Source organism: Engystomops pustulosus, chromosome 8, assembly GCF_040894005.1.
Source record: "Engystomops pustulosus chromosome 8, aEngPut4.maternal, whole genome shotgun sequence".
Lineage (NCBI taxonomy): Eukaryota > Metazoa > Chordata > Amphibia > Anura > Leptodactylidae > Engystomops > Engystomops pustulosus.
The window spans coordinates 83262924-83287021 of NC_092418.1; the positions used below are offsets into that span (position 1 = coordinate 83262924).

General features: G+C 42.4%; 1 protein-coding gene across 1 annotated transcript in view; it reads right to left on the reverse strand.

Annotated features, from left to right (window-relative positions):
- The window catches only part of ZNF804A (zinc finger protein 804A), a 156970-nt gene that overhangs the window by 30497 nt on the left and 102375 nt on the right, over positions 1-24098 (reverse strand). Inside the window, exon 2 of the mRNA XM_072121561.1 lies at positions 5481-5624. Coding sequence (XP_071977662.1) covers positions 5481-5624 — 144 coding nt within the window. The remainder of the gene's footprint in view (positions 1-5480; positions 5625-24098) is intronic.

Genomic DNA, 24098 nt, shown 5'->3' on the forward strand with positions numbered 1-24098 from the left:
TCATGTCAGCACTAATCACAGGTGTTACCTGTGGGTGAGTGCAGCCGTTTAAAAGGTTAACACGAGCCCAGACTTTTGATATGGGTTCAGCTGAACCCCTTCGGGTTTGAAAGCTGATGGGTCCACTCGTCAGTAATTATGATCTTTACTCCATTTTTGTTTTGGGTGCACTTTAGTTCATGTTGCAGAATTGTGGCGCAACTAAGCACTAACAAGCCCCTTTATGTTTTTTTTTCACATTTTTTCTGTCTTGTCGGACACCGTGCAGCCGCAACACAAAACTGGCGCAGACACTTGATAAATACATGTGCAAGCAGTTTGCAAGTTCTTTCTAGTGAGAAAGTCAGACAGAAAACTGGCACAAACGCTTTAATGAATTTGGGCCATAATGTCCCTGGTCCTTACCACTGGTCCAGCATATACACCTTGGTGAGTATACAGAGGCTCGGCAGTGACCTTGTGCCAACAGAATTCTCCTGCTACAACCAATACAGCCAACTGGACATCAACGCTGGCCCTCTAATATTTGCATGATTTGAGTGTAACTGTAGAGTGGATCCCCACAATGAATTTTATAGTGGGTCCTAGGCATCCAGTCTGACATTAGCTTTATACTTTGCAACTGATATCATCACCCTAACACCGTGCACCTTATAGTTTGCGTCCAAGACTGCATCATCCTCCCATCATTGTCCACATGCCATTCTAAATAAACCTCTGTATTATGCTCCTTATACAATTTTTTTTTGTAATTGAATGATGAGTATTAAATGAACAAATTGCTTTCTAATAATTCCTGTTGTAAAATGCTTTTCAAGGAATATTTGCCAATATGCACAAGTTTAGTTAAAGGTCGTTCTAAGAAATACTGTTACGTCCGCGCTGTGGATAGTCTCCGGAGATGTTTATTCAGAAACAGACGCTTACACTGCAGTTGTTCTCTAATGTTGTTATTCCACTTCTCTCCGCATTACTTGGGAAGATGCCCTGAGCACTTGACTTCAGTACTTTGACTCAGATTTTATTAACAGTGAGCAGAATGACTCTGCCAACAGTAAATAAGTAAGGATTCAATATCCTTCTAGTAGGGCATAATGTGAATTGTTCATTTTAGATATAAGAATGAGGATGTAGCCTCTTCTTTCTGCACATCAAAACCAAAAGTCATAAAAGCAGGATCAATTCTATTAAAATTATTATGGTCATAACGTTTATACAAGACGCTAAGATCCCTTATGGTTCCCACTATTAAGTGGGAGTCACTTAACAAACATAGCAAACCGAAACAGCACGGTGTGGGCACTTATAACACAAAAGCTACTCAATAGTTAAAACAAGCTATATAATTCTAAGAATACATAGAAAGATGATAAAGCAAATAAAATTATGGGATGTATCAAGAAATGAATACATTCTCATGATAAGAAAATAGTTTTTGCCCTTAAAAAGGACATAGTAGTACTGGAACGGGTGCAGAGGAGAGCAACCAAGATTAGAACGGAAATGGGGGACAAGAATACAATGACAGATTACAAAATTTAGGATTTTTCAGTTTCGAAAAATGAAGGGGAGACCTCATTACAATGTACAAATACCTGAACAGGCAGTACAAAGATCTCTCCAAAGATCTTTTTATACCTAGGTGTGTGACCAGGGGGCTCCCTCTACACCTAGAGGCGAGGTGGCTCTACCATCCCCATATACAGGCAACATCCTCTAGACCTAGAGGAAAGGCGGTTCTACCATCACCATAGACAGGGGGCATCCTCTACACCTGGAGGAGAGGCAATTCTACATCACCATATACAGGGGGCTTCCTCTACACCTAGAGGTGACCCGGTTCTACCATCACCATAGACAGGGAGCATCCTCTACAATTAGAGGAGAGGCGGTTCTACTATCACCATAGACAGGGGGCATCCTCTACACCTAGAGGAGAGGTGGTTCTACCATCACCATAGACAGGGGTATCCTCTACACCTGGAGGAGAGGCAGTTCTACCGTCACCATAGACAGGAGGCATCCTCTACACCTAGAGAAGAGGCAGATATACCATCACCATAGACAGGGGGCATCCACTACACCTAGAGGAGAGGAGGTACTACCATCACCATAGACAGGAAGCATCCACTACACCTAGATCAGAGGTGGTTCTACCATCACCACAGACAGGGGGCATCCTCTACACCTAGAGGAGAGGTAGTTCTACCATCACCATATACAGGGAACATCCTCTAGACCTAGAGGAAAGGCAATTCTACCATCACCATAGACAGGGGGCATCCTCTACACCTAGAGGAGAGGAGGTTCTACCAGCACCATAGACAGGGGGCATCCTCTACATCTAGAGGAGAGGCAGTTCTACTATCACCATAGACAGGGGGCATCCTCTACACCTAGAGGAGAGGCAGTTCTACCATCACCATAGACAGGGGGCATCATCTACAACTAGAAGAGAGGCGGTTCCACCATCACCATAGACAGGGAGCATCCTCTACACCTAGAGGAGAGGCGGCTCTACCATCACCATAGACAGGGGGCATCCTCTACACCTGGAGGAGAGAAGGTTCTACCATCACCATAGACAGGGGGCATCCTCTACACCTAGAGGAGAGGCAGTTCTACCATCATCATAGACAAGGGACATCCTCTACACCTAGAGGAGAGGTAATTCTACCATCACCATAGATAGGGGGCATCCTTTACACCTAGAGGAGAGGAGGTTCTACCATCACCATAGACAGGGGCATCCTCTACACCTAAAGGAGAGGCAGCTCTACCATCACCATAGACAGGGGGCATCCTCTACACCTAGAGGAGAGGAGGTTCTACCATCACCATAGACAGGGGCATCCTCTACACCTAGAGGAGAGGAGGTTCTACCATCACCATAGACAGGGGGCATTCTCTACACCTAGAGGAGAGACAGTTCTACCATCCCCATAGACAGGAAGCATCCACTACACCTAGATCAGTGGTGGTTCTACCATCACCACAAACAGGGGGCATCCTCTACTCCTAGATCAGAGGTGGTTCTACCATCACCATATACAGGAGGCATCCTCTAAACCTAGAGGCGACGCCGTTCTACCATCACCATAGACAGGGGGCATCCTCTACCCCTACAGGAGAGGCGGTTCTACCATCTCCATAGACAGGGGTTATCCTCTACACCTGGAGGAGAGACAGTTCTACCATCCCCATAGACAGGAAGCATCCACTACACCTAGATCAGTGGTGGTTCTACGATCACCACAAACAGGGGGCATCCTCTACTCCTAGATCAGAGGTGGTTCTACCATCACCATATACAGGGAACATCCTCTACCTAGAGGAAAGGCGGTTCTACCATCACCATAGACAGGGGGCATCCTCTACACCTAGAGGAGAGGAGGTTCTACCATCACCATAGACAGGGGGCATCCTCTACACCTAGAGGAGAGGCAATTCTACATCACCATACACAGGGGGCATCCTCTACACCTAGAGGCGAGGCGGTTCTACCATATACAGGGGGCATCCTCTACATCTAGAGGAGAGGCAGTTCAACTATCACCATAGACAGGGAGCATCCTCTACACCTAGAGGAGAGGCAGCTCTACCATCACCATAGACAGGGGGCATCCTTAACACCTGGAGGAGAGAAGGTTCTACCATCACTATAGACAGGGGGCATCCTCTACACCTGGAGGAGAGAAGGTTCTACCATCACCATAGACAGGGGGCATCCTCTACACCTAGAGGAGAGGCAGTTCTACCATCATCATAGACTGGGGGTATCCTCTACACCTAGTGGAGAGGCGGTTCTACCATCACCATAGATAGGGGGCATTCTCTACACCTAGATAAGAGGCAGTTCTACTATCACCATAGACAGGAGGCATCCTATACACCTAGAGGAGAGGCAGTTCTACCATCACCATAGACAGGGGGCATCCTCTAGACCTAGAGGAGAGGAGGTTCTACCATCACCATAGACAGGGGCATCCTTTACACCTAGAGGAGGGGCAGTTCTACCATCACCATAGACAGGGGGCATCCTCTACACCTAGAGGAGAGGCAGTTCCACCATCACCATAGACAGGAGGCATCCTCTACACCTAGAGGAGAGGGGGTTCTACCATCACCATAGACAGGGGTATCCTCTACACCTAGAGGAGAGGCAGTTCTACCATCATCATAGACAGGGGGTATCCTCTACACCTAGTGGAGAGGCGGTTCTACCATCACCATAAACAGGGGGCATTCTCTACACCTAGAGAAGAGTCAGTTCTACTATCACCATAGACAGGAGGCATCCTATACACCTAGAGGAGAGGCAGTTCTACCATCACTATAGAAAGGGGGCATCCTCTAGACCTAGAGGAGAGGAGGTTCTACCATCACTATAGACAGGGGCATCCTCTACACCTGGAGGAGAGGCAGCTCTACCATCACCATAGACAGGGGGCATCCTCTACACCTAGAGGAGAGGCAGTTCTACCATCACCATAGACAGGGGGCATCCTCTACACCTAGAGGAGAGGCAGTTCTACCATCACCATAGAGAGGGGGCATCCTCTACACCTAGAGGAGAGGCAGATCTACCATCACCATAGACAGGAGGCATCCTCTACACCTAGGGTAGAGGCAGTTCTACCATCACCATAGACAGGGGGCATCCTCTACACCTAGAGGAGAGGCAGATCTACCATCACCATAGACAGGGGGCATCCTTCTCTCACCTAGAGGAGAGGCAGTTCTACCATCACCATAGACAGGGGGCATCCTCTACACGTAGAGGAGAGGGGGTTCTACCATCACCATAGACAGGGGGCATCCTCTACACCTAGAGGACAGGCGGTTCTACCATCACCATAGACAGGGGGCATCCTCTACACCTAGAGGAGAGGCAGTTCCACCATCACCATAGACAGGGGGCATCCTCTACACCTAGAGGAGAGGAGGTTCTACCATCACCATAGACAGGGGGCATACTCTACACCTAGAGGAGAGGAGGATATACCATCACCATAGATAGGGACATCCTCTACACCTAGAGGAGAGGCAGTTCTACCATCACCATAGACAGGGATTCTGTACTGTAAGAGCAGTGAGACTGTGGAACTCTCTGCCACAGGAGGTTGTTATGGCGGAAAAAAAATTGTTTAATTCTTAAAGATTAGACTTGATAGACTTTTTCCAGCCTTATATACCATGATACTATAATACAATCATTTCAGGGTGATGAGATGGACCATACGGGCCACAATGCAAAATTTATAACAGGCCTTCCAACTATAATTTATCATATAAATAGGAAGAGTCATTTAAGGTTATGGGCCCTAACCCTCTCAAGTGAATTGCCTAACAATGTCACAATTGTAGGGGGCAATAGTGTAAAAACCCCATTGTTTGGCTCTGTAAGGCTTATGATGTCATGGAATATTGGTGCCATGTCAGAGAAAATTCTGAAAAAAAATAAGATGATGAATTCTTACCTGTTTATGTGCGTGATCATAGGAATTAATATGGTTATCAAATTCCTGATGTTTATAGTATTGCTTATCACACAGCTCACAGTAGAAATTTGCTTTAAGGGACTCCAATGCATTTCCTCTTGAATTTTCCTTTTCAGACAAATCCTTTAAGGAAAGAGGTGAGATAATTATTGATTTGCTTAAGTGATGCACATTGCAAGTAATTAAGCTGATGCTTTTAAACTTGTATTGTTCTTTAGCAATTATTGTACATTTTGGCCTTTTAGTAGGGTCAATGCAGGATAGTGCAGCTTCTGTCCTGGTGCAAAGTCCATGTCCACTACCACATCTACTGTACATGGCCATAAAGTGCATTGACATTAGCCCAACTTTATCAGCTCCCCACGCATGAAACCACATTATAAAACATCCAGTCTCTCTTCTTCTTTTAGTAAGAGCACCCAGAATAATCTGAATCCTGGGTGCAATGATGAGTTTTATGCTCCAACCCCCAGGCGGCAGCCCTTCACTGGTAATAGCACAATGGGATGGATTTACAGATCAAAATGTGCTCAAATTCTGGTGCTACTAGAATTAAAGGGAACTGTCAGAAAGTTCAAAGCTGCAGACAGTTGAATGTAGCAGCGCTGAGATCTATGCATTTATATTCCAGGATTGTAGCTGGACTTGGTCACTCTGGTGCACTTGTGTGGAAGATTTTTTCATTTAGCGTAGCACAGCTGCCCTTCTGTTGCAGATTTCAATAAGCAGGGAAGGGTCTAGTCAGCAATGCATTGAAGAGATCTCCCCCACCCCCCCGACACGCACACACAAACCACTGATTCCTTGAATCCATGGGATTAGGACCACTATTCTTCTACAAATGACTTTTATTGATGCCCTCTATTCCAGTCATTGAGGCAGGAAGCTGCAAAATACAGTCAATCTACCCCACCCTCCTTACTGATACCACTATCCCCGCTGAAGAGAATTACTGAGGGTGGAGAAGCAGGTAAGAGAGAGACAGTAGGGGTCATTTATTATAATTTAACATGATAGCCCTACCACTGCTGCGGCGCAGCCAGATACATCGAGTCGGTTCGGTCTCCTGATATATCCTGATATTTACTTCTACATCAGACTCTGCCTGGCATATAACTAAATGCAGCCAGCAAATTTTCACATATGAAAATTAGCCGGTGTAGCTAGTGCACAGGCGCCGACACACTCCGCGCTGGCTGTGCTCACCTGGTGGCAGAAAGGGGGAAATAATCACAAGTACTAACGAAACGTTAGCATTTGCTGTCATTTTCACCCTGAAAATATTTCCCTGTGACTTTGTGTGATACGGCTCTGTGATATCATCAACCACTCCCTCAGGAAGATGGGGGTTGAGGGTGACACTGACTGTATAAAAATATCACCCTTCCCTCAGGAATTCTTTTCAGCTGGGTTAGCAGTATTAGAGTCAATAAGGAGTCAGGGTGGCTTCATACTGCAGCTCCGCCTCCATGACTGGTACAGAGGGCATCAATTTAAGTCTTTTTTTTTTTAGAAGAAGAATGCTGGTCCTAATTTCACAGAGTACATCTAAAATGTACTGTGTATGGGGTTTTTTTTTTGGGGGGGGGGGGGCTTCTCTTTTAGGTCTCACATAATTCTGTGATTATGATATGACTGTGTGTATGATGACTTGGTCTTTTTGCAGTTGTCGAAGTATCTGTAAGTTACTTTCCAGTTTATGCTAGCATTTTCTAGAGTGACGCATGATCTAATACTGTATGTCAACTGGCTCTATGCCCCAAATACACTCTGTACTACTCTGAAGTTACTCTTTGTCATCTTAACAATTTTGATTACCGAAGAGATAACTGGCACTTTGCCTATATAGAAAAAGGTGTTTTTTGAGCCAAAGTCCAAAATCTCTTATTAAATATTGGCAAGTTTTCCCAATAAGGTGATTAAATCTATTATTCAGCCTGGATTAGTTATGCGTTGTACTTTGCAAAGCCAAAGCCATCAATCTATGCATAATAATCTAATTATGGGAATGGAAAGCATAGTGTCGGTAGAATGGTTTATGATTTGACTCTACCGTGCTGTGATGGGTGCAACATTTCTAATGAAAAAAGGTTTAAAAGAGGCTTTAACTGGTAAAATATTTAGAAGAAATGATAGGGTTAATCGTTTATGTATTACCAGAACATAGCATACAGTGCTCCTGCAAGTTACAATGCTAATTCATAGAATATGGATAAAATATCACCTAAAATAAGAGAAAAAAAAAGAATAAAAAACATGTGAAGATAAATAATACAGAAAAGTCTTTACCGTATTTTTCAGACTGTAAGGCACACAAAGAATCCTTTAATTTTATCTGAAATCAAATGTGCGCCTTATAGTCCAGTGCGCCTTATATATGAACCTACTTACAGACAACAGCTGCCTTGAACTGTGCACAGGTCTGCCACCTGCTGGTCATTCATCCTTATAATCAGGTGCGCCTTATAATCCGGTGCGCCTTATATATGAACCTAGACATTTAAACAGGCATTTATTGATGGTGCGCCTTATAGTCCGAAAAATAATATACATATAAAAGTCAGAAATAGATGCTGGAGGCTGTAAGTCACTTTTTGTGTTGAGGATAGGATATTCCTCAGGGTTCTTTAATGCATTTGGAAACTTGTACGAAAATTAAAAAAATAAGAGCCCCCCCTCCCCCAAATCTACAATCAGTACCTCATGTGAAATGAGTGTGGATGTGAAAGTGAGTGTGAAAGTAGAATTTTTTAATTTATTTTAAAATTATTTTTTTAAAAATACATTTCCCATGGACATTAGTATTCAGACTGTTGACACCTAAAATTGGATTGGTAAGGGGCCTCTTTAAGACCTTTTACACCACAACTGAGGTCCATCTGTAGTCTAGTCAGTTGATTCGAGAGATGATTTGGACAGACTGGTAACTCCATATTAAAGCAAAATCCAAGCCATAAGGACAAAAGAACTGCCTGTAGAGCTCAGAGACAGGATTGTTTAAAGGAAGATATCCGGATAAGGTAACAAAAAATTCTGATCCACCATGAATCTTAAATGGAGGAAGCTTGGAACAACCATGGCACATCCTAGAGCTGGCCGGCCCAGACAAAGTAACTGGGGAAGAAGGGGTAAGAAAGATGAGTAAGAATCCAATGGTCATTTTGGATAAGCTCCAGAGATCCTGTGTGCAAATGGGAACAATTCAAAAGGTCAACCATCACTTTGTCTCTGTGACAATAGGATTTTAAAAATGTTGGGTTGTAATAAGAACCAGGATTAACAATAAATCTTAATAGCAGACTCCTCGGATAACTGTTATAGCTGATCATTGTAGCCTAAGGCAAAATTACATTAAGTTACCAACATCCAGAGGTCCGTTTGTAACTAGGGGGTCGTATGTAAGTCGGGTGTTCTTAAGTAGGGGACCGCCTGTACTCACTTTTTCAAACATTAGAATATCTAAAACCAGAAAAATGAAAAAAAAAACATCTGGTAATGGTCCACAGTGTAAAAAACTGAAAATAAATCAAGTAAACTACAAACAGTACTACATAAGATAACTTCCAGCTCAATCAGTATAGTCACTATTAATAATGTATTATGGCATTTTACAAACCAGAGTGTTGCATGTTTCTAGCATGTTATAAACTTGAGATAAAGTAAAGGTAGCATGACCCTGGAAATACAGAACTCACAGATATAACTTGGAGTGGCAGAAGTGTGTATTATCCCTGTACTGTAATATCACTGTGTATATTATCCCTTTACTGTGACATCTCTGTGTGTATTATCCCTGTACTGTGACATCACTGTGTGCATTATCCCTGTACTGTGACATCTCTGTGTGTATTATCCCTGTACTGAGACATCTCTGTGTGCATTATCCCTGTACTGTGACATCACTGTGTGCATTATCCCTGTACTGTGACATCACTGTGTGTATTATCCCTGTACTGTGACATCACTGTGTGTATTATCCCTGTACTCTGACATCACTGTGTGAATTATCCCTGTACTGTGACATCACTGTGTGTATCATCCCTGTACTCTGACATCACTGTGGGAATTATCCTTGTACTGTGACATCTCTGTGTGTATTATCACTGTACTCTGACATCACTGTGTGTATTATCCCTGTACTGTGACATCACTGTGTGTATTGTCCCCGTACTCTGACATCACTGTGTGAATTATCCCTGTACTGTGACATCTCAGTGAGTATTATCACTGTACTGTGACATCCCTGTGTGTATTATCCCTGTACTGTGACATCTCTGTGTGTATTATCACTGTACTGTGACATCACTGTGTGTATTATCCCTGTACTCTGACATCTCTGTGTGTATTATCCCTGTACTGTGACATCACTGTGTGTATTATCCCTGTACTGTGACATCACTGTGTGTATTATCCCTGTACTGTGACACCTCTGTGTGTATTATCTCTGTACTGTGACATCACTGTGTGTATTATCCCTGTACTGTGATATCACTGTGTGTATTATCCCTGTACTGTGACATCACTGTGTGTATTATCCCTGTACTGTGACATCACTGTGTGTATTATCCCTGTACTGTGACACCTCTGTGTGTATTATCTCTGTACTGTGACATCACTGTGTGTATTATCCCTGTACTGTGATATCACTGTGTGTATTATCCCTGTACTGTGACATCACTGTGTGTATTATCCCTGTAATGTGACATCACTGTGTGTATTATACCTGTACTGTGACATGACTGTGTGTATTATCCCTGTACTGTGACACCTCTGTGTGTATTATCCCTGTACTGTGACATCGCTGTGTGTATTATCTCTGTACTGTGACATCACTGTGCGTATTATCTGTGTACTGTGACATCACTGTGTGTATTATCCCTGTACTGTGACATCACTGTGTGTATTATCTCTGTAATGTGACACCACTGTGTGTATTATCCCTGTACTGTGACATCAGTGTGTGTATTATCCCTGTACTGTGACATCGCTGTGTGTATTATCCCTGTACTGTGACATCACTGTGTGTATTATCCCTGTACTGTGACATCACTGTGTGTATTATCCCTGTACTGTGACATCGCTGTGTGTATTATCCCTGTACTGTGACATCACTGTGTGTATTATCCCTGTACTGTGACATCACTGTGTGTATTATCCCTGTACTGTGACATCACTGTGTGTATTATCCCTGTACTGTGACACCTCTGTGTGTATTATCCCTGTACTGTGACATCACTGTGTGTATTATCCCTGTACTGTGACACCTCTGTGTGTATTATCCCTGTACTGTGACATCGCTGTGTGTATTATCCCTGTACTGTGACATCACTGTGTGTATTATCCCTGTACTGTGATAACACTGTGTGTATTATCTCTGTAATGTGACACCTCTGTGTGTATTATCCCTGTACTGTGACATCACTGTGTGTATTATCCCCTTACTGTGACATCACTGTGTGTATTATCCCTGTACTGTGACATCACTGTGTGTATTATCCCTGTAATGTGACATCACTGTGTGTATTATACCTGTACTGTGACATCACTGTGTGTATTATCCCTGTACTGTGACACCTCTGTGTGTATTATCCCTGTACTGTGACATCGCTGTGTGTATTATCTCTGTACTGTGACATCACTGTGCGTATTATCTGTGTACTGTGACATCACTGTGTGTATTATCCCTGTACTGTGACATCACTGTGTGTATTATCTCTGTAATGTGACACCACTGTGTGTATTATCCCTGTACTGTGACATCACTGTGTGTATTATCCCTGTACTGTGACATCGCTGTGTGTATTATCCCTGTACTGTGACATCACTGTGTGTATTATCCCTGTACTGTGACATCACTGTGTGTATTATCCCTGTGCTGTGACATCACTGTGTGTATTATCCCTGTACTGTGACATCGCTGTGTGTATTATCCCTGTACTGTGACATCACTGTGTGTATTATCCCTGTACTGTGACACCTCTGTGTGTATTATCCCTGTACTGTGACATCACTGTGTGTATTATCCCTGTACTGTGACATCACTGTGTGTATTATCCCTGTACTGTGATAACACTGTGTGTATTATCTCTGTAATGTGACATCTCTGTGTGTATTATCCCTGTACTGTGACATCACTGTGTGTATTATCCCTGTACTGTGACATCACTGTGTGTATTATCCCTGTACTGTGATAACACTGTGTGTATTATCTCTGTAATGTGACACCTCTGTGTGTATTATCCCTGTACTGTGACATCACTGTGTGTATTATCCCTGTACTGTGACATCACTGTGTGTATTATCCCTGTACTGTGACACCTCTGTGTGTATTATCTCTGTACTGTGACATCACTGTGTGTATTATCCCTGTACTGTGATATCACTGTGTGTATTATCCCTGTACTGTGACATCACTGTGTGTAATATCCCTGTACTGTGACATCACTGTGTGTATTATCCCTGTACTGTGACATCACTGTGTGTATTATCACTGTACTGTGACATCGCTGTGTGTATTATCCCTGTACTGTGACATCACTGTGTGTATTATCCCTGTACTGTGACATCACTGTGTGTATTATCCCCTTACTGTGACATCACTGTGTGTATTATCCCTGTACTGTGACACCTCTGTGTGTATTATCTCTGTACTGTGACATCACTGTGTGTATTATCCCTGTACTGTGATATCACTGTGTGTATTATCCCTGTACTGTGACATCACTGTGTGTATTATCCCTGTAATGTGACATCACTGTGTGTATTATACCTGTACTGTGACATCACTGTGTGTATTATCCCTGTACTGTGACACCTCTGTGTGTATTATCCCTGTACTGTGACATCGCTGTGTGTATTATCTCTGTACTGTGACATCACTGTGCGTATTATCTGTGTACTGTGACATCACTGTGTGTATTATCCCTGTACTGTGACATCACTGTGTGTATTATCTCTGTAATGTGACACCACTGTGTGTATTATCCCTGTACTGTGACATCACTGTGTGTATTATCCCTGTACTGTGACATCACTGTGTGTATTATCCCTGTACTGTGATAACACTGTGTGTATTATCCCTGTACTGTGACATCACTGTGTGTATTATCCCTGTACTGTGACATCACTGTGTGTATTATCCCTGTACTGTGACATCACTGTGTGTATTATCCCTGTACTGTGACATCGCTGTGTGTATTATCCCTGTACTGTGACATCACTGTGTGTATTATCCCTGTACTGTGATAACACTGTGTGTATTATCCCTGTACTGTGACATCACTGTGTGTATTATCCCTGTACTGTGACATCACTGTGTGTATTATCCCTGTACTGTGACATCGCTGTGTGTATTATCCCTGTACTGTGACATCACTGTGTGTATTATCCCTGTACTGTGACATCACTGTGTGTATTATCCCTGTACTGTGACATCACTGTGTGTATTATCCCTGTATTATGACATCATTGTGTGCATTATCCCTGTACTGTGACATCACTGTGTGTATTATCCCTGCACTGTGACATCACTGTGTGTATTATCCCTGTACTGTGACATCGCTGTGTGTATTATCCCTGTACTGTGACATCACTGTGTGTATTATCCCTGTACTGTGACATCACTGTGTGTATTATACCTGTACTGTGATAACACTGTGAATCCAATAGCAGAAGATCAGATTTAGGGGAGTCGGGAAACAAATAACGGCCCAGTGGCACAGGTCCCTCCAATTCTGGCCTAAAGTGCCCCCCCCCCCCCCGTTATGGTGTACGCACAAGGCTACCCACCTCAAATCACAGGAACACTTGCTATCATACTGGTAAGGACCTTCTTCCATTACTGTGTAGGTTCCCACATCATTGGTAGAGTACCAGGCACGGTAGATATTACCAGCCAGGACTTTAGTGGGTTCCTTTTTCCCCCTTTCCAGGGTGTATTTACAGTCCACCATGCTACACACACAATTTTTCCTCCACTGCCTTGGGTTCTGACCGCTATTTCTTTCTGTGTCATCACCACACTGTATCTATTCGTTTATATGATTTGTCATTTTATTGTTGTTATTCAAAATAAAAGTATTTTATCTGCAAATTCACATAGTTGTTCTGGTTACTCCTCCTTTCCCTCCTATTGGTTTTGGGGGGATACTTTTGGGTTCTCTTGTGATAACACTGTGTGTATTATCTCTGTAATGTGACACCTCTCTGTGTATTATCCCTGTACTGTGACAACGCTGTGTGTATTATCCCTGTACTGTGACATCACTGTGTGTATTATCCCTGTACTGTGACATCACTGTGTGTATTATCCCTGTACTGTGACATCACTGTGTGTATTATCCTTGTACTGTGACAACGCTGTGTGTATTATCCCTGTACTGTGACATCACTGTGTGTATAACCCCTCTGCTAGGACATCACTTTTTAAAGCCTTTTTTTTTTAAAATAAGGGCAAAAGCTAAAAGAAGAACAGGTCCTGCCAGAGGGTGCACACACCAGCCTGTAAGTGTGCTTGGTTTACAATCCTTCATCCTTTAAATTGGAATTTTACTTGAAAGGTTTTCTGGGAATAAAATATTGATGACTGATACTAAGAATTGGTTATTAATATTAGATTAATTGAAGCTGGACGCCTTTCCTTATAGGCCTGTGATGTCACATCTATTGGCTTGTGTGGAGCTCAGTCACATAGAGGTAAAGTAGCTGAGCTGTAATATCAAGAACAGCCACTATATAATACATGGACTGTGCTTGGTTAGCAATGAAGAGGCTTTATTACTCATATGTAGAGATGAGCAGAGCTAAAGGTTGGGTCCTCTCTTCTCTACACATATGGTTGTCAAAGTCATATAAGACTGATAATTGGTGGTAGCAATGGGTTTCTCTTATGGCCATCTATCCTAAGGACTATCCTAATATCTAGGAGGCCTAAAAAAGTATATTTTAACTGAAAAAATTAAAAAAAACCTCCTTCCTAAAAACATACATAACAATGAATGAAGTAATAGAATCATGTAACTAATACAGCAACTATGTTAGGTATCCCAGAGTCATAAAATACTAATAATAATGCATGCAAAAAATGCTTCCTTCCCCAACCCCATACAGTGAAGTTACAGGTGTCAGAAAATGGCCATGCAGAAAATTTGCAAAAAAATTATCTTTTTATTTAAGTTATTAACATGTAATAAAGCTGTACACATCTGCTGTCTCCATAATTGTACCCACCCTAAGAATAAAGGGAAGGTGTTTGTTTGGTTCGTACAGCAAAAGCTATAATATAAAAACCTGCAAGAAAATTTCGCTATTTCAGTTTGTGTCCAATTTCAAGGCGATTTGGATTCTTCAGTAGATTACATGGGATGATATATGATGGTACAGAAAGTACAATTTGTCTTGCGGAAAACAAGCCCTTGTACAGCTCCATGTGCTGAAAAATAGAAAAAAGTTATGGCCTTTGAAAGGTGGAGAGTAAAAAAATCGGAAAAGTCCTGAGTCCTTCAAAAGGTTAACATAATTTTCTCTTGTACAGAATTTTACAGCTCCAAATTCCAGATATGACTTAGTTCTAAAATACAACACTCCACCACTAGAAGGCGCTGTGCTATGTCACTTATTGGGGCTTATTTACTTAGGGTCCGCACACGCACTTTTGTCATAGTTTCCGACATTTTCTGGGATTGCACGGCTTTGACAGGTACTTAAGAGGGATGTTTGCACTGGGATTGTGTCGCACGTGATCGGTTTTTGGCGCAGCTGCACCAGCTTCCCTGCCACAGAAATTGAGGGGCGGACCGTCAGACGATCCGATTGATTTGGACTGAGCGCGGGATTTAACTAATTGGGGCACATTTACTTACCCGGCCCATTCGCGATCCAGCGGCGCGTTCTCTGCACAGGATTCGGGTCCGGCCGGGATTTATGATGGTAGTTCCTCCGCCGTCCACCAGGTGGCGCTGCTGCGCTGAATATCATCTCAACGCGCCGGAATGCACCACCTCGGACCAGGTGAAGGTAAGCGCTTCCCGAGCGTCACTTTTTAGGTTTTTAAATGCGGCGGTTTTTCCGAATACGTCAGGTTTTCGTTCGGCCACGCCCCCCGATTTCCGTCACGCGCATGCCGGCGCCGATGCGCCACAATCCGATCGCGTGCGGCAAAATCCCGGGGCAATTCAGGTACAAGCGGCGCAAATCGGAAATATTCGGGTAACACGTCGGGAAAACGCGAATCGGGCCCTTAGTAAATGACCCCCTATTGTGTCACAAGACAATGCACTTACACGCACCAGGAAGAAGAAGATAAACTCTGGTGGACCTGAGTGGGGAAGCGACACATGCAGGATATCGGGCGCACGATCTTAGTGAATCGCGGCACAGTGCTTTATACACGGACAATACACGCACTTTCGGTGAACTCCGCGGGACCGGGTAAGTAAATGTGCCCCATTGAGTTTGATGTCTCACAAGCAAAAGCAATAAACACTATAAAAATAATAATAATAATTATTCAGCACATATTTTTTAAAAACCTGTAAAAAAAAAGAGTTCAGATTAAAGAAGATCTCAGGTAACAAGAAATAGCTTCATGAGACACAGTTACAGAATATCAGAATAATATGATGTATTTATCAACAAGGTTTAGAGATTAAAAAGAGCATTTTGATTTAGAGGACGATAATTGAACAATTTCTGTGATAAAAATCAATATGCAATTTGGGCTGACATGATTACGCAGCATATTAAAACACAGAAGAGACTGATATAGTGTGGTGTGACATAATCCTAATAGACCTACTGACTTTTCATAATTATTCATAAATCTAAATATCCTCCCGTTATGGATTGTGTCCAGGGATTTACCGCAACATTGCAGAACTGAAATTATAGCTGAAGAGACCATAACATCAGGTTCTGCCTGGTCATTTATTTCTTCTATAGAGGGTTTTGCTTTTTTTGGAGAAGTCATTTGGGAATTTTGTGTATTATTCCTGCAAGGAATTTCATTATTTGGGGGGCTGCAGAGCATTTCATTAATAGGGGGACTGCAGAACATTTCATTAATGGGGAGATGCAGGACATTTCATTACTAGTGCAACTGGTACAGGGCATTGCATTACAGGTGGAGGCTACTGGGCATTACATCACCTGGGGAGGCTGTGACCAATGCATATAATAAGAATTCTTTATTTATATAGCGCACACAGATTCTGCAGCGCTGCACAAAGCATGTCAAATCGGTCCCTGTCCCCATGGGGCTCACAATCTAAACAACATCACAGTATGTTTTGGAGTGTGGGAGTAAACCGGAGTACCCGGAGGAAACCCATGCAAACACGGAGAGAACATACAAACTCTTTGAAGATGTTGACCTGGGTGGGATTATAACCCAGGACCCCAGCGCTGCAAGGCAGAAGTGCTACTCACTCAGCCACCGTGCCGCCCCTATCCCACCCTAAGCTTACTAAAATAAGTTTTCCCATTTATGTGTGGGAAAATTAGGAGCCTCGGCTTATACTCTGCATAAACAGCTATATATGGTACATAAATGTTGGCATGTTTAGTAAAAGTTAATTGATACAGTATCTGAGGCATATCAAGTTGAACTCAAGTTGATTGTCAGACCTTTGCTAACACTATATTACATATTGGAACAGATTTACTTACCCGGTCCATTCGCGATCCAGCGGCGCGTTCTCTGCGCTGGATTCGGGTCCGACTGGGATTTAATAAGGTAGTTCCTCCACCGCCCACCAGGTGGCGCTGCTGCGCTGAAGAGCATCTGAACGCGCCGGAATTCACCGAGGCCGGCTGAGTGCAGGTAAGCGTGTCCCGAGCGACACATTTTCCGTTTTTAAATGCGGCGGTTTTTCCGAATACGTCGGGTTTTCGTTCAGCCACGCCCCCCGATTTCCGTCGCGTGCATGCCGGTGCCGATGCGCCACAATATGATCGCGTGCGCCAAAATCCCGGGGCAATTCAGGTACAATCGGCGCAAATCGGAAATATTCGGGTAACACGTCGGGAAAACACGAATCGGGCCCTTAGTAAATGACCCCCATTGTCTACACTCTAGACAAGTAGCAAAGTTGGTCTTATGGTACTGGGTGTTTGTATAAATTGTGAAAAGCTAAAAGATTCTTTGCACCGTCTTAGCCAATGGTTAAATAGAGGAATGTTGAGATTCCTCAGTTGTTGATCCTTTTTTTGGCTAACTAAAAAAGATGATGACAAATGCAAACTTTGGAGACTACTCAGGTCTCTTTATCTGGCATCTGATAAATTGTAAAATTCATATCAGGCGTAAATAAGCAACTTTTTTTTACAATGCTACATCTATTCTTAGCTTTACTGAAAAGTGAAAGTTCTAGAATTTTGAAATCATATTTTTTTTAGGTGCATTTCCCTTTAAAACTCTTTTCATAAGAACTAAATCAGTTTGACAAACTGTGAGACTATCTGGAGAATTTTCATTGCTGCTTAAGGCACAACAACACACAGGACTTGATATTATATATGTGCTACATGAGATAACGCCAGGACACTATAAATAAGTTAAACTGCCTTCTCCTTGGAATGACAATAGATATTAAATTGTTTCCTAGCTGTTGTCATTTATCACTTCTAAAGTGATTGTAACTGCATGTTGTTTCCAAGCAGGAAGTCAGAAGAAGATGATACAGACAACAAGCTCAGCAGGGATTTTATATTTCATTTTTCCTATGAATATCTTCTGTGCCCGTATGATTGGAGTGCAACAAAATGATCAAAGGGGGCCTGGAGCCTCATGGCGTGAAAGATGGAAATACAAACATTTCAGAAATCAATAGAGTTTGGAATGACCTCCCTGAGTTTTTATAAAATTGTCCAAATATTTACAGCCTCAGTTTGATAACCTGTCACTTGCAGCTTAGTACCAAATAGAAGAATTTAATGCTTAAAATACACAGTGCTCTACAAAAAATTCCCCCTACATATTGTCCATTTTATTCTTTATCTGCCACACTGGAAAAAATATTAACCTTGCAGCTCTCCTGCAAAAAAGGGGATTCCATGAAAAACAACTATAATGTTATATAATATATCAAAGCTATGCTTTTTTGTTTGTTTGTTAAATAACTGGTCAACTGGGTGCAACCAGTTAGGAGGGGGGGGGGGTATTTTTATAGTTTAACACTGTCCAATCAGGGCTTACAGGGCCAGACTCAGTTAAGACACACCTCTTAGACAAGGAGAATGGTAAGATCCAGTGCAACACCCCTGCCAATGCAGGGTTATCCTAGTGTTACAAAGTCAACATCCCTCTCTATTCAATAGGGTATTCTGTAGAGCCTCTGACATAGCAAGTGGCCAAATTTTTGCCTGCCTGATACCCACCTCCGGGATATCATGAACATAGGGACCAATTATGTGCTGCTCCCATTATCTAAATGTATTTTCTGTCCCTCCCGCTAGTGCTGCAAACACCCGGTGACAACATCCATCTGTCTGCAAGTCTCGCGCATGTGCAGTAAAACTTTCCTTGCATAGACAGCTTAGAGACCAGTGCGGCTGCGCAAGGAAACCCAGCCGGTCTCCAGTCAGCTGCACAAGGAAGGTGTGATGACACCAGCTTTCTGCACCAATAGCGGGAGGGACAGAAAGTACATATTGATTATGGGGACATGAATAATTGATGATTTGCCGGTGCCAGAAGCCACTCAGCTGATGTAGGTGGCCGAAACACCTCCGACTCATTACCATATTTTTATAAAGTCGATTTCTCTGCAAGACAGATAATAAAAAAGAATAAGAAAAAAGGTGCCCAGTATCCCCTACGGTAACGAGCATGTCAGTGGGGACCGTCTACCACATGTCCTTTAATATCATCAATTTGTATCCAGTTTAAGATGAAGAATTAGATATATGTCCTCCCTAAATATTCCTTATAAATATATATGCATAATCTAACATATTCCACAGAGCTGTACAGAACATGCAGTACATATACAGGCAAAATAATATACAATAAATAAACATGATCAGATGAAACAATGGGGCCCATTTACTTACCCGGTCCTGTCACAATCCAGCGGCGCGTTCTCCGACGAGGATTCGGAGCTTGCCGGGATTCACTAAGGTCGTGCGCCCGATATCCACTAGGTGTCGCTGCTGTGCCGAGGTCCACCGGAGTTCCCCATCCTCTTCCTGGTGCATGTAAGTGCGTGTCAAGCAACACTTTCCAATGGCCATGCCCCCCCCCATTTTTCGTTGCATGCAAGCCGGAGCCAATGCGACACAATCCGATCGCGTGCACCAAAAACCCAGGGCAATTCGGCGCAAAACGGTAAAATTGGGTAAACCCGGCGGAAAAACACGATGCGGACCCTTAGTAAATGTGCCCCAATATGTTGAAGGTGCTGCTTGCAAGAGCTTCCTATCTCTGAAGAACAAGGTGTGACCCAAGAGGTAATGGTGCTTCTATAATTGTCCAGACAAATTTTAAATAAAGGGATAAAGTAAATAAAATCAATAAATAAAAGAAAATAAATGAATAAATAATCCTACATGAACCAGTCAACAGCCACCATCATTATGCAAATAGGCTTGCACTGTACCCTTTTTGTTGGTAACAATTTCTGAGGTATTTCATAGACAGGAAGAGTAGACAGTGGAGGTTAGTGAATAGAGAGTAAATGTTACTTGCAGTAAGGGAGAGAGGTATGCCTGAAGATTGGGTTTGAAAAAGCAGGTTTCACCCATTGGTAGTTGGGTATGAGTTTGGGGTAGGGCATTCCATAGAATTGGTGCAGCTCGGGAGAAGTCTTGGAGACATGAGTGGGAGCATATTCTTAGATCACTGGCAGATCATAGAACATAAATAAGGTAGATACATTGAGATATATGTATGAAAAGATTATTATTTTTCAAAACACCATAATAAAATAAAGTTATGTCATAAAGTGATATTCTGTATGTGTCTTCATATGACCTCCTAGTGATTATTTTGTAGCCATGAGAAGTTGAAGATCCTAACTATATTGTGTACGAGGTAAGGGTGGAGGTAAATCACAAGGATCTCCACATTCATATTCTGGTCCATTCAAAAGCACCAGCTTTCAAAGAAGATAAAAAGCCTCAGATAAAAGAAAAAAAAACAGCACATTCAAAGTCTCCTGAAAGCGAATGTATAAACTGAAAATCGATTACATCAAGATAAACTATAGCATGAACAAATGTTTTTCGTTTCTATAGATAAAACTATTTAGTCGTAGGCAATTCATTTCAAACTTCCGGACATTAGCCCAGTCACCCATTCTAATGTGAAAAGCAGAGAAGATGTGAAAAGAAGCTAATGTTTTTTTCAGAACACGAAATAAAAAAGTCAATTCCTCCCCCGTACCTCTCTTAGCAGTTAAATGCTCTGCTTACAATTTATATGGTTTAGTGGTCTACGCAGGTAACATTTCCCTCCCCCATTTTTCCGCAGCATCTGTTTTATTAGTTGCTGCACTCTTCCTATAAAATAGCAATTTTCAAGATTTACTTTCTCTAAAATGGTATTTTAGAAACTTTACTCCTGCGTATTGACATGTTTATAGCCACATGCATTTTCACTACCCAAATGATTTAATTCAGACCAAAACTAAATAATATTTATTATTCACAGGCATGATGCTTAGGAGAATACAAAATAGCATTCATACTTTCTCGACAAATGGAGAAAAAAAAAACCTTCAGGTATGGCCTGGCATGACAAGTGTGATAAAGTGCCACATAAAGTAGAAGTGCAATTTGCATTTCTCCGGAAACGTTCAGTTAGATAAAACTCTTCCAATATATGAAGTGAGTTCTTATTGCAGAGTAGATGTTAACAATTTGCTTTGTAAATCAAACAAAAATAAAATCAATCATTTGGTTTTTTTTTTATTCAATGCAGTTTTGGTGCTAAGAAATCCTTGTATTTAAACCGCCATTTCAAAAAACTTTGTAATCTTGCTCCTTCCTCTTGTATTCTGCATACTTCCCCCTGTTGTCAGAAACTCTTTATATGGCTGTTGCTAGGCACATTCCTTCTTCACTGAGGAGCTAACTATGGAGGGAGAGACACACCCCCCTCTCTCTGCTCACAGCTGATTCTCCTCATAATTCAATGCTCCAGCACTCAGTTATGTGCTGGCAGGAGCCCTAACTAATGTGATAACAACACAACTACACTTATCTCTCACTCAGCTTTCCCTACACCATGTCTGTAAATATAATGGGCTGTTGGCAATATTGAAAATGCATTATAGCCTGGAGTAGCTGGAGGACCCAGGCCCAGAATATTTGTGTAATGATACTGTTTGGGATGGACAATAAGATGGAAAAAGAAAGGACTGACAGTGACCCCTAAAACTAGACCCACCAAGCTGTCCCTACCTACTTACCTATGCTACCCTAGATGGTTGGTGACACTGTTCCTGCACCAAAGTGAAAACACAGAAACAAAAATAATGCAGTACAGAATCAAGAGACAAATGGATGGACAGAAGAAAAGCAAGTTTCAGAAGATCCAGTGACCTCCAGACAAACTAGACTAAAAGGAGTGGAATGTCAATGTCAGAAGCATGTGTTACCAAAAAAGCAGTATCCAGCTCGCCATGAAGAATGCCCTGAGCACAGACCCTCAGTTCACCTGAGATTAATTGGATATAATTTTCACAGCTCAATGCACTCAAGGCGTCATATTCAATAAAATATTCCCTTTTAGCATTTTAAAAACAGGGACATTGGGGCACATTTACTTACCCATCCTGTTGACTACGCCGATCCGGAATGTCTGACGAGGATTTGGAGCTGCCACGATTCACTAAGATGATGCGTCCAAATTCCTGCATCTGTCACTTCCCCCGCTGAGGTCCGCCGGAGTTCACCTTCTTCTTCCAGGTGTATGTAAGTGCTGATCTTGCGACACAATTTGGTTTTTAAATTACGCGGTTTGTCCGAATCAGTTGGGTTGTCCGACGTCCATGCCCTCCGATTTGTGTCACATGGAAGCCGGCGCCAATGCGCCACAATCTGATCGCGTGCGCCAAAAACCTGGGGCAATTCAGGGCAAATCGGAAAAAAATCGCAAAACCCAATGGAAATGCGTGTGCCGGACCCTTCGTAAATAACTAAGACCCAGTTTAAATATTAAAAGAAAACTACCAGGTGATTCCTGCATCATACATCAAGAGGCGTATTCTCAAAGGGTCATGTGATGATGACCTCACTCTGTTTTTAAAAAACATTTTGTTCACACAGCAAAATGTAACCAATTGTACAAATACAGACATATTTTTTTGATATACAAAGATACAATTGATAATATTATATAAATAATCCAATAACTCTTTTAACATTAACAGTTAGTCTAACGGAAGTGGTTATAATTGCTGCACTCGCTTCCAACATGGTGGAAGTTTTAGCACAGCTGGAGAGAGCCTCTGACAATGATATCTGTATCATGCTGCTGGCTTTTTCCTAGCCTGAGATATAAGTGCAACACCCCTGCCAATACATAGGCAGGCTGGAAGTTGCCAATAGCTGTCAGAAGGAGTCATGAACCCTCTAGTAAGTCTTTAGCAGTGAGAGATTATGTAATTGCACCTGTAGACTCTGCCTGTCAAGGCAGCAGTTAAATGGTGTAAAGTATTATCCAATCAGTTGGCTGTACTGTAAACTGGAATGTGATTGGAGAGGGGCTACCACCTGACCAGGGGTAGTATAAAACCCCTGTGCAGTGGGAGCACATGGTCCAGTCCAGACTAAAGGAGTCTGAGAGTGAACAGAGAGAGACAGTGGGGCGCATTTACTTACCCGGTCCCTCTGAGTTCCCGAAACTGCATTGTCTGATGACAATGCACTGTGTCACGATTCACTAAGCCACTCCTAACAAGCCTCCTGTTGACTGTTCTTTACAGTTTCCCATAGTTACCAGGAGGCATAGCAAATAGAGATTAGACTGGGGAGACAAAATACCTACAGATAATTAGAGTAAATTAGAGAATTGCTTATTTTTGCTTAGTGCAGAGTGAGGCAAAAGTGTTTATACCTTACAGTGACTGGCGACCTCCCTGTGAATTCTCAGCAGAGACCGGTGAGGGATGCGATACGTCCCCTCCATAAACTATTACGCCCTCCGCCCTCCTCAGCAGAAGGAAGCAGGATGGAAGAACACAGCTTGCTGAATCTTTCAATCCTGTGTTTCCTGCCGGATGGTACGTATACTGTGCAGACATATAATACTTTATGTCTATGGATACGTTTAGCACATTTGCCGGCAGCTTTCCTGGTGTATACACTGCATGTTTCCATAAAATGTTCGTTGTAGCCTAGAACATATTAGCCTGAATTTAGCCTGATCATGGTAATCGATCGTAATAAATGACTCCAAGTTCATAAAATAAAACAAAAACAGTAACAGAGGGCAGGGCCTTGGGTAATATCGTCAGGTAAATGGAGATTAATTCTTGTTCACCTCCACGATCCTAGTACATGAGCCTAGACCAATTTCTAGCAAGTGCTCACACTACACCATGTCTGACGTGCTAAATTTAATATGTACAAGTGCCTAATAGAATATTTTTTTGTTAG